Source organism: Humulus lupulus, chromosome 2, assembly GCF_963169125.1.
Source record: "Humulus lupulus chromosome 2, drHumLupu1.1, whole genome shotgun sequence".
Classification (NCBI taxonomy): Eukaryota; Viridiplantae; Streptophyta; class Magnoliopsida; order Rosales; family Cannabaceae; genus Humulus; species Humulus lupulus.
In genome coordinates, this window is record NC_084794.1 from 249,203,061 (window position 1) to 249,215,728 (window position 12,668).

Below are 12,668 nucleotides of genomic sequence, written 5' to 3' on the forward strand. Positions count from 1 at the left end.
GAGATTGTTTTGGTTGAATTTGGCTGATGAAAAATGGAGGAAATCTGGGTTCGCAGGGCCAAGTCGGAGCCCTGTTCTTGAGGGGTTGCGACCCAACTGAACCTAGGGCCCTTGCAGCCTTCTGTCTGGGAGGCGTGTCGCGACCCTCAAGGGCAGGTTGTGACCCATGTTCCATTTCCAGGGGAGGAGGGCCTCTGAATTGAGGGCCACGCCACGACCCTCAAGGGCAGGTCGCGGCCCGCCTGGGCTATTTTGGCCATGGTGAGATTTTAGAGATGGGAATCTTTTCCTTAGGGCTCGAGATCGATTCTACTACCCGGTTTAGTAGAATTCAAGGTCCTAGAGACTAGGACTCAGTCTGGAAGCCTTTATTTGCTCGTTGTTGATGGAATCCTATATTATGGTTGTGACTAGGTTATCGCTAGGGGCTTAGAACCGGGATCGTACTTGATGGTCGTTCTTATTTTATGCTATACTCGGACCTGAGGTAAGAAATCTGCACCCAATACGTGTTATATGTGATTAGGGCTCCGCCCAACTGTTAATAATAATTATGAATAGGGCTTGGGCCCCTGAGAATGATTATGATTAAGTTATCGTTCCGTTTATTGATTAAACATACTTAAATATTCTATACCTGCTTAAGTGGTTCATGACTGTTCACATGGTTTGCGTGGCTAGGGCTTGACCCCGTTAAATAAGCATGATTATTACTATGATTACGGTTACTTGATGATGTTATGTGATTAATATGTATGTGTGTTTGTCTTGTTGAGGTATGCCTATCCATATCTGTTTTTGTATTGATATTCGAATACCTGGATTAAGGCTTGACTTATTAGTCAAGGACGGCAATAGCGCGATGCGCACTGGTCGAAAGGCTTAGGCCTAAACCAGCAACGTACTATTAAGTAGGTCGGCCCAATGGTCGATGGAAAACAAAAGTGTTTGGCTAGCTCTATGGCTAGTTACCCAGAGCTAAGAGCGAGGGCCCCAGGTGACTCTATGGTCACATAGCTAAGGGATAGGGCCCCAGGATTGACTCTAAGGTCAACTGTTCAGGGAAACAGCCCCAGAATGGTCCAGTGACTGTTTATTTATGATTGTATGTCGATATGCGTAGATTATTACCACTGTTTATGCACATGTTTAAGTTTTCTTGTTGAGCCTTGGCTCACGGGTGCTTTGTGGTGCAGGTAAGGGAAAAGGAAAGCTTGACCAGTCATGAGTTGGAGAGCTTCGGTGGCGGCATGTACATATGCGGCTGCTCGTCCACCACGACCGAGAATATCTCAAAGGAACTAGGGTTGTAGCCCTGATTTTGCCGCTTAGGTCGGTCAGCTGTAATTTTGATGTATATACACCTTTTCTAAAATTTTAGTTGTAATATTTTGGAATCCCATGTATGTATAAACTTTTTAAATAAAAGTCAACAGTTCCTTTGACCAAAAATTTTAACCCTAACCTTTGACGTTAACTTTAGTTACACGTTTATAACCAAATGACTTGATTAGCAAGTCTGACACAATTTAAAGTACACGGTGTAACAGTTATTGATTAGGAGGACGTTAAATTTCATGATAATATGAATAATTTTACTCAAAAATTTAATTGATGTATATGCTTCTAGTATGCAGACATGTTTTTGACATGGTGAACTCTTAATAAACTTATTGTGAAACTTCTTTAGTATAATTGATATAAACACATAGGAATGCTCTTTTTGTGTATCTTCATATAGCTTTTGTGTGTCATATTATGTTTCTTGTATTTGTGGCCTAATTTATCATTACCATATTCTGTCTCCCGTCATCGCTTTGTGTTCATCCTCCATGTTCTTATGTATGCTTATCAAGCAGTTTTATGATTCCGATTTGGAATAAATGTACATGTTTCCAATGAAACAGAGGACACGATTGAAACAATAAAAAAAATATTTAGTTCTTATTTCTGGGGCTCTTATAATTGCAAATTTTAATTTATGTATGTATATATATATATATATATTTATACATTTATATAATCCCAGAAAAGTCAGAAGATGAAATTGATGAAGCAGAACCTTCTGATGGCAATGATGAGGATGGTGAGGATACTTTTATGCAATTTTATTATGATGTTTCGAACGAGGAGTTGAAGTCCAGTACACTCGAGAAAAGTCTAATATAAGATTGAGTGTTTGCTATTTTTTCTTATCCACAACATTTTCAAAGGTCACGCCCCACCTTCCATATTTTTATGTCGATGCTGTAATTTTGTATTAAAAAAAAATCCTCCATTTAATGCATTTGTGTCAAACATGGCATATATATGTTATTTTTTTTGTCAAATTTTTTTTTGCTAAATATATATATTTTAATAAATGTAATATAGAGTAAAAAGCTATCAATCGAGATTTTAAATTTAGTAAACTTAATATTATTTTATTAATAATTACTTTTTAAAAAAATCCTATTATTAATGCATTTTTGGAGCTAAACTTTGCATATAATCTATAAATTTATGAAAGCAACCATAAGAACAAATATTGATAAATAATGTAACATCACAAATTTGTTAATACCTTGATTAGTGTGCCAAGATGACATAATTAGATTTTTATGTGGAATTAATTGAATATATGTGTGATTATGTGGCATATGTAAACATATGATAATATGAATATATATGCAATTTTATGTATATTAAATATGTACGTAGGCTCGTTCTTGTTAATAAGGGCATATTTGTAATTTTGGCATTATATATATTATGTGATTGAGACCACATTATTATGTGGATATATTTGGAATATTTGGCTCGAGGCGATCCTAGTGAGCGGATTAGCGGAAAAGTCACAACGGGGTTAATACCCGGCTCGGGGTGAGCCAATGAGTACTTTGGGAAAACTTAGTGTGTATTCGAGGTTTATCAGGTAATGGGTAGTTATTTGGCGATTATTTGAGTATGTTGAGATTAATTGAGAATTTATAGGACAACTTGAGGAATTAGCAGGAAACGTGGCTAATGAACATTTTTCCCTTGAGGGCATTGAAGGGAAACTCTTGGATGAGGGGCATTGTGGTATTTCCTAGTCTTTGGATGGTCTTAGCTGAGGCTAGAAGCCTTGAGAAACATATATAAAACACCAAAAACACTCTCAGTCTTTCCCTCTCTCACGTTTCTCTCTCATTCATCACTCTCTCTTGAGCCTTGGGGAAACATTCGGAATTTTGGAGAATTCACTTAGGAATCTAAGAGGTTGGAGGCTAGGATTAGTTGAGGTTCAATTCAGGGGTCGAAATCATTACTGAGGTAAGCTTCATAACTTGATTTTTACTATGAATTTTATGATTAGTTTAGGTTTTAGCTGAGTTTTTTATGCTAGCTTTGGTTGTTGAGTTGGGGTAAGATTGTGGTTAGCTTTTGGAGTAATTGTGATGCCTATGCTATGTTGTTATGAGTTTTAGACTCAATTTTCAGGTTTAGTTATGTTTAGGGTGAATTCTAATGGGTTTGGCTCGGGGAAAACATAGGCAGAACGTTGAAATTTATGAGTTCGCAGGGTCGCGTCGCGGCGCTGTTCATGAAGCGTCGCAACCCGCATGAACTCATAGGCTTAGGGGGTTCACTGAATCGCCTTAGCGCCGCGACACTGGGTAGATTGTGTCGCGGCGCGTGTCCAGAAAATAGACTTAGGATGCTCTCTGACTTGCAGAGGGTCACGACACTATTGAGGGGCACCGCGGCTCAAATAGGGAACTTTGGCCAATTAGGGTTTTTAAGCTCGGGACTGAATTCAAGGTCCCGAATGCTAGACATTTACCTTGAAGCTCTTAAATAGTCTAAATGATTGATGGTTATCCATAATTGCATTGTGACTAGGTTATACCACTAGGGATCAGGAATAGGGATTGTGCTCGGGATCGTCATACCTTATTCACTCGGGACTCGAGGTAAGAAAACTGCACCCTAGTTGTGGTTGGGGCTCGGACCCCTTGTAAATGAATATGACTGTGGTTATAAATATGATTATTCGATTGGGCATACTTGTATATGATGCATCTGTTTATGTATTATGTAATCAATATGTTTGATTATATCTAGTCTGAAAGTCCGACCTAAGGGAGCTGGGGCCGACATCAAACTTGCGGAACGCAACTCGGCCTAAGAGAGTTGGGGTCGGCCATAAGATCTGAAAGTTTGGCCTAAGAGCACCAGGCCTGAATGTCACCTAAATAATCAGAAGTGTCGTTTGCACTTGTTTAATTTATTGATTGTTAACTTGGATTATATGTTTGTTTGAGCAGAAAATTACTGCTATGTTCATTGTTTGTATTTTGTTGCTTATTGAATTTGTTGATTTAATTTTTCTTGCTGAGCTTTGACTTATGGGTGCTATTTGGTGCAAGTAAGGAAAATGGGAACCTGGACCAGCCGTGAGTTAGAGAGCTTTAGGAGCAGCGTGTACATTTGAAGCTGCTTAACCGCCATGGGTGAGGGATCAACAGGGACTAGAGCCAAACTTTATTTTGCCGCTTAGGCTGGCTTACGTTGTATTTATTTTTTAGAGTTGTAAATGCCTTGTAAACACTTATTTTTGGGATATCATGTATAGACTCAAACTTTTAATGAAAACAACTATTTCTACAATCGAAATCTTTAAACCTTAATCCACTAATTGTCTTTAGTTACGCGTTTATATCCAAATGACTTGATTAGCAAGTTCAACATTATTTAAAATACACAATGTAATGGTCTTGACTATCCAGAGCGTTACAAATAATATATTTATTTTTAGATGCTAGTTGTACTTTCTCATAACTGAATCTCTTTTGCTTCTATGAAATAATATAGTACTATAATATTCATTGCAAAGTAGAGAGAATGCTTGTACCAATTGATATTGTTCTACTTGATCAATAACGATATATACATGTGCATGGATTATCGATATACCCCATCACGAGTATATAAATATTTATATAAACAAGTACTGAAAGAAGAAAGTGCAAGTAAACAAAGCAATTGCAGGAAACCAATCTTACCATAGCATTTGATGAAAGAAGATCATTTTTTGCTTCCCTTATTGGAAAACAAATATGGAAGTGCTTTACAAAAAATGATTTGCTCACAAGCACACAATGATACAAATCACAAGATTCTCCTGCAAATCATTGTTAGAAGAGATGAAAATAAATAAATAAAATATATAAAATTAATAATTTTAAAAGCGTCAATTAATTTCGAAATTGTAAATATATATATATGACAATTCTTTTATAAGGGCTTCACTTTAAGCCCTACCGGTGGGACTCTTAGTGTTTCTCAACCCGTTAACAGTTTTCGGCACAAATTTTTTTATGACTGTGTATATTGTAGCTATTTAGAGCATCCTGCAAATTTTCAGAAAATTCCGAATAGTTTACAGTACCGAAAACTAGGTTCAAACATGTTGTTTTTCACTCGCATAAAAAAAATTAGTCACGCGTGCAACAACATGTTTGAACATAATTTTCAGTACTGTAAACTATTCGGAATTTTCTGAAAATTTGCAAGATTCCCCAATATATATATATATATAAATGACACTAAATAAGCAAGTAACAAGGATGATTAAAAATGATAAAAAATAAATAAATACAATGAATTTCAAATTTAGTTTAATTAAATAATAAATATAAGCTAGAAAAATAATAGTCACATTAATTATTCCCATTAATTTCAAAATGATATATTTTTTTCTCATGGAATGACTAAAATGAATGAATCAAGAATGAAAAATGAATGTAGAATGAATCTTAAATAAGATTTTTTTAAATTTTTTTAATTTAATAAATATGTGACTGTCATGTAATCAGGTAGTCATTTTAAAAGTTTGAAAAAGTCAAAATTTTATTTTTAAAATTATTAATTAACAACTATAAATATGAACTATTGATTTTAATCCAATAATTAATATTAAGTAACCTTGCATGAATAATAACCATTCAAAATACTCATATTAATATATAATGTATTGAATTGAATTAGGACAAAATTAATTTGGTGTCATATTGAATCGAAATTGATTAAAATATTATATGTTTTATAAATTAATTTTGACTAAAAAATATATTATATGTATGAAGTGGGTAGCTAAGGATAAGTGGTTTGCTTGTGCTTTGATCAAGGTTTGTGGTCTAAGTCTTGATAACTTTATAGTGATTGGGTTTGTAGCTCAAGTTTTGGAAAGATGTAACAGGTAAAACGACTTTTTTTTTAGTTGATTTTGCACTCCTTAATTTTGATAATCTTTTATAAAATGAATAATGTTTAAATTTTTTGACTAATTATCTAAGTTGTTGGAAGTCAATTTGCAAATAATTATCAAAATTAAAACAAGGGCAAAATAACTTAAAAAAAATAAGCAATTTTACTGAGGGACTAATTGTTATACTTTATTGGTCTAGGCATAAGAAAAGTAGACCTATTATGTTTGTACGAAGAATATAAGTTTAATCATACAGTGTGTTCTAAAAAAACATCTATATTATATTAAGTTAGCACCAATATATATATAAATTTTACTTTCTCTATTCTTACAATAAGACGGAACATAATTTACTATAATAATTATTATTTAGATACCAAAAGAAATTCTAACCTAAAATTTTGTAAGAACAAATCACATACTTTTTTTCATTTTTGTCTCCAAATTTCAAGTCTCATCTACGTGCTACCACTTAAAATTTGACAAATCAATTATTTACTTAAATTCCCACTCTCATATATTTTTCAAATATACATTTAAAAAAAAAAAAGACAGTGTAAGTTAGTGACAGAAAATTTCTATTCTGACTAATTATATGTATTGTACTAATCATACAATATGGGGAAGAAAGTCTAGATTAGCAAACAAAGATAATTGAGCATATAACATCCATAGACATCTTTTGTTCATTCCATTGCTTTGCATGTAAAAGGCCTCTCAAAAACCTACTTAAGTGTATCTTTCACACAACCAAATACCCAAAACTCTCTCTTATCGCCTAATACATAGCAACATATGCTAAATAACAGTTCAAGTAAGTTGACCAAATAAACAAAATCAGGTAAAATGCAAAACTCCCAACAAAATCATTCACTAGCACCGGCAGGACCCACAAGGACTCCCTGAGCAGAACCTTCCTTCCGGCCACTTTCGTCCTTTGCCTCGTTACCATCTGGCTTTCTGATCCTAATTTTGTATTTGGCCTCAAGATCAGAAATTTCCTTTTTCTTCCTTTCCAAAGCCTCGTTCAACCTGGCAATAACCTCCTCAAGGCCCTCTTTGTTGCGCTGCACCGCAGGCAAAACCTCTTTAATGGTTCTCTCCACCAGTACACCTCCGATCATGCGATAGCACCGCCTAGATGGGTCTAGTGGCTGAATTGCATTCATCACCAATGAGTGCTCACTTACTTCCATCTCCAGTTCAGTGATTTTTGAATAGATTTGGTTCAGTTCAGACCTCAGAGAAGCATACATGTTGGCCACTGCTTGTTCATTCACTGGTTCTTTGTGATCTCCTTCGCTGGCCATGATTCCCTACAGAAGATAGAGGGGAAAAAAACTGAAACAAGAATACTGAAGAGCAACAAGCGTTTAAATAAACCACACAAATCACATTAGTTTAAACAAATATTGACCGAAAACCACTAGTTTAATATGCAGTCTTGGTAGAAAAGAGAAGGCGTGATATATCACTATGTTAATTAAATTAGCACCAAGAATGAAAAAAATGTTTTGGTCATTCATTGTTAGGTATCAATAACAAGACTTCAAATACATACATATTTTTTGCAAGCACAGCAGGTTAAAACATGTTAGATCTTAGATTTGGTTTTAAGGTGAATTTAAATTTAGTGTTTGTAAATCTCAATGAGTCTTTCCAAAAGGTCTGCATTACTGTAAAACAACTGGTGACATCTTTCACATTATGAAAACCAAGGTCCAGAGGACAGATAAGATAACCCGAGTAAAATATTACATACAGAGAAAATTTTGCATAATATGTTCTATACTTCTACTCAGAATGTCCAAAGACAATATTTAAACCTTGAGAACCTCATAGTGGAAGGGGGGAAAAGGTCCTAGTCATGCTGTTACATTTGTTTTAGAGAAATTGTAACATCAATTGGATGCTGGATAATTCTTCAAAGGACTAGCAACTATTGTCAACTTCATTAGAAGGATATGGTTGGATGATAGACAATAAATTTCCCCAATAAAGAAAATCCTGAATGTAGCCTTGTTCCATTCAGAACATTCAGCACAATTCATACATTGAGAATCTGAGGGGAAAAAACTCTAGTCATGCAGTTAAGATTAAATGTGGAGGGGTAAGTTGAATGTTTCCTCTCCTGCCCCTTTATACTTCAGTTATCAAGGTTTGAAAATGGGAATGCAACAAAAGGCTAGAGGCAGCAAAAACAGCCTAATTTTGGACATGAGTTCATTTCACAAAATGGTATGTTATAACTGAAATCATAAATATCTCTATTACTATATAAATGTCTATGTAACATGAATTCTTGTGATTAGCGGAAGTTCTTAAAAAAAGGTTAACTTTAACTGAACCTGTTAGTAAATAGGTTTTAATGCTAACAGTGATAAATACAAAATTTTAATTAAAAAAAAAGGAAACAGTTGCATCTTTTCAAAGAACGTTAGCATATTGAAGATCTTTTCAGAAAAGATTAATCTAAATAAGACCAGACATTGTAACAACTCTAATCTAAGAAGACAAAACCCTTCGCATTAAGGAACTCAGTACATACAAATACTTAGAAATCGTTCATTATTCTCATGCAATCTCCTCATCTTTTAACAGATTCATCTAAATGTGAAAATAAGAAACTCCAACCCTGAAGCAAAATTGGTTAGAATCTGAGATTAATTTCAGTTGAATTCATGAATTCAAAATAGTCAATCCTCTTCTCTAATATTCCTCTAAGGATTGTTGCCCCAATACCTCTCCTCTGTGAAGAATTTAAGGAACGTCACAAAGGTTTGTTTTTACTATGCTTAAATCATTTAAATTGCATGCTTTGTTTTTAATTTACATACAGTATATACATGTTTGATTCCCAAACCAAACGCAGCCAGATGACATTTTGTGGCAGTGAAAATGGCATATCGAGTACTTAAAATTAATTCCATAGAAAGTGTTTAAGAGAATAATGAATCAAAGTCGTCTTCAAAACTTAAAAAAAAGGAAGGAGGGCTTCCATTTTAAACTCCACCAATCACAAACACAAATCACATACGTATTAACAGAATTAAACTTCAAACCAAAAGTAATACCGGCGGCTCTTGCTCTGGCTCTGGGCCTCCCGGATTTAGTGAAGAACTTGACGGAGGAAGCAATATGGATCGATTAGAGGAAGAAGATGCTACGGACCGTGAGGGAGACAGCGAGTATGAGAGGGTGGCGGAGTGAGGAACAAATCGAGTGAGAGAGGGTGGCGGATTGAGGGAGATGGGGCAGAAACGGACTGAGTGAGAGAGGCTGGCGGAGCGAGGAAGAAATCGAATGAAAAATGGTCGGGGAAAGAAGGAGAGGAATTTTGAGCTAAATCACCTTCTTACGGAAAGTCTAGCCGAATGACCCAGTTATAAAAATAGTTTCTTTTTTATTTATATTTCAGCTATTAACTTATGAAAAGTCTAAATTGCCTTTTCCCTTGAAGTCTCTAATCCTCAACTCTACTCTACTCTTCTACCCATAGCCCTAAAATCCAAATCTCACTCAGGCCTAAGGGGCGAACGGCACAGGCCGGGCCCAAACTCTTAGCTTAATGTGAAGCAAAATAAAAACATGGGAATTTAAAAAAAAAATATAGCTTTTATATGGGAATTATACTTTTTTTTGAATTTATATGAAAAAATTTATTAAAGAAAAAAATAAAGCATGGAAAATATAATTGTGGTAATTACACTATAGTAAAATTCCAGGTGTAAACCACTTTACTTTATGCAACAAGACAATGACTTTTATAAGAGAGAGTAATTATTTAAGGGAAATTTCAGTTTGTATGCTTGATAAATGTTATAATTACAAAAAAAAAATACTAATTATATTATAAATTTCAAAATAATGCTATTTTTTGGCACTTTACCCAAAATACCCTTACTATTTTCCCCCTCACTTTTCACTTCTCATTTCTCTCTTCTCTCTTCCCTCTCTCTCTCTCTTATTTCACTCTCTCAGCTCACAGCACCACCAACACCACCACACTAAATATTGTATTTCGAATGAATCTGGGCATGCTTTTTGAGTTTTTTTGCGATTTTTTTTAGATCTGAAACTCTGAAATCTGCAGAAAATCGACCTTACTCGATGGTGCTCAATGCTAGCTCGATGGGACCTTCAAAATCATGATTTTTCATGAAAAAATGACTTTGCTCGATGGTAGTTCGATGGTAGCTCAATAGTGGCTCGATGGTGCTCGATGCTGTTGACAGTGTTTTTAGCCAACGACGTGAGAACGTCAAATACGACAAACCTTCAAGAGAATTTAAACGACACAGACGGTTTATGAACAAAAAGTAAATAACACAAGGGATTTTTATAGTGGTTCAGCCCCGATTGTCGGTAATAGCCTAATCCACTTAGAGTTGTGATTTATAGATCCGTACTCAAGATCAGATGGACTGAGCCAACTGAGTTTCTTCAGTACAGATTACAAAAATACAAGAATTCTCTCAAATTTCAGCACTTTCTCTCTCTAGAATACTCAGACCCAATTTTCTCTCTCTAGAAAGAAGAAGCAGAAGAAGCTCATCTCTCATCCCATAAGCCCTCTATTTATAGGCTTAAGGTCATACATACGGTATCCCTTAGAACCGGAATATTTTATTATATTTATTACATTTAAATTACAAAGAAACATTCGAAATTCAAAATGTAACAAACCCCCCATTTGTGGGAAGAATGAGAGATTCCCGAATATCTTGTTGAAGTTGTTTCTGGGAATCTTGACTTAGTCTCCTCTAGCTAGTTGATCCACCTCCTACTGACCACCCATGCAAGTGCTGGTCGAACATGTGCATGGTGGTAGGACAAACATTTGTTGGTCGGACGTGCATGGTGGTAGGACATGCATGGTGGTAGGACACGCACTTCTCTCCTCTAACATGGCACTCTCCTCTAGCATGCCATGTTTCTCCTCGGACCAAATCCTTGGGGTCTCCTAGGACCACCCTCTTGGGGTCTCCTAGGACCACTCTCTTGAGTTCTCCTCGGATGCACTCTCCTTAGCTCTCCTAGGATGCACTCTCCTCAGCTCTCCTAGGATGCACTCTCCTTAACTCTCCTAGGATGCATTCTCCTTAGCCTCCTAGGATGCATTCTCCTTAGCTCTCCTAGGATGCACTCTCCTTAGCTCTCCTAGGATGCATTCTCCTTAGCCTCCTCGGATGCACTCTCCTTAGCTCTCCTCGGACCAAGGTGCACTTGGCTTGGTTATGACATCTTTCAAGCAGTCCAAATTCTTCGTCAGTCTACCGGGTCACTTTATCACAACTCTGAGGAGTCAATGTATTTATTGACTATTTAATGTGTCTTTTACGGACCATGTACTGCCATTTGTCACCTCTATTGCCACATCATTGATCTCCAATTTTTGGGTATAACAGATGCAATTCTTGCAAGAGACATAATTTTTCATTTGGGTGTCCGTTTGGGGTGATTTTTTTTTTTTACTTTGGGTATTTTTTCAAGATCAACACGTTTGACATGTTAATATGCACATTTGTGAAGTGTAACACTTGTAAAAAAATACAAAAGTGCAAACATACCTCATGTTTAAGACATCTTTTGGTATATTTTTAAGTTTTAAACTTCCCAAATGTGCATATGAGCATGTTAAACGTGTAGATCTTGAAAAAATACCCAGAATAGAAAAAAATCACCCAAAACGAACACCCGAGTGAAAAATTATGTCTCTTGCAAGAATCACATCGAGCACCATCGAGCATCATCGAGCACCATCGAGCCATAATCGAACCACCATCGAGCAACGTCATTTTTTCATGAACAATCTCGATGTTGAAGGCCCCATCGAGCTAGCATCGAGCACTATCGAGCAACCATTCGCTGGGGCCTTCAAGATCGAGATTTTCATGAAAAAACGACTTTGCTCGATAGTGGTTCGATTATGGCTCGATGATGCTTGATGGTGCTCGATGTGATTCTTGCAAGAGACATAATTTTTCACTCGGGTGTCCGTTTGAGGTAAAAAAAAAATTTGGTATTTTTTCAAGATCTATACGTTTAACATGCTCATATGCACATTTGGGAAGTTTAAAACTTAAAAATATACCAAAAGATGTCTTAAACATGAGGTATGTTTGCACTTTTGTATTTTTTTACAAGTGTTACACTTCACAAATGTGAATATGAACATATCAAACATGTAGATCTTGAAAAAATACCCAAAATAAAAAAAAAATCACCCCAAACAGACACCCGAGTGAAAAATTATGTCTCTTGCAAGAATTGCATCGAGCACCATCGAGCCACTATCGAGCTACCATCGAACCACCATCGAGCAAAGTCATTTTTTCATGAAAAATCATGATTTTGAAGGTCCCATCAAGCTGGCATCGAGCAAGGTCGATTTTATGCATATTTCAGAGTTTCATATCTGAAAAAAATCGCAAAA

The 12,668-nt window shown here is 35.7% G+C and overlaps 1 protein-coding gene across 2 annotated transcripts; it reads right to left on the reverse strand.

The window, feature by feature from the left end:
- Positions 1-6,869: 6,869 nt before the first annotated feature.
- On the reverse strand, positions 6,870-9,621 carry LOC133819172 (prefoldin subunit 2). 2 transcript variants are annotated; one of them, XM_062252352.1, is made up of 2 exons: positions 9,295-9,621; positions 6,870-7,548 (listed from the first exon to the last, which is right to left on the reverse strand). In XM_062252352.1, exon 2 carries the CDS (start codon positions 7,540-7,542, stop codon positions 7,099-7,101), a length of 444 nt encoding a protein of 147 aa, XP_062108336.1. In that variant the 5' UTR covers positions 7,543-7,548; positions 9,295-9,621; the 3' UTR covers positions 6,870-7,098. The 2 variants fall into 2 exon arrangements, with proteins under 2 accessions (XP_062108336.1, XP_062108335.1); XM_062252351.1 differs by having other exon boundaries at positions 9,307-9,619.
- Positions 9,622-12,668: the final 3,047 nt, after the last annotated feature.

What these genes read in the sequence shown, in the direction of transcription:
- LOC133819172 (XM_062252352.1), bottom strand. Translation starts at nt 7,542, where the DNA reads ATGGCCAGCGAAGGAGATCACAAAGAACCAGTGAATGAACAAGCAGTG.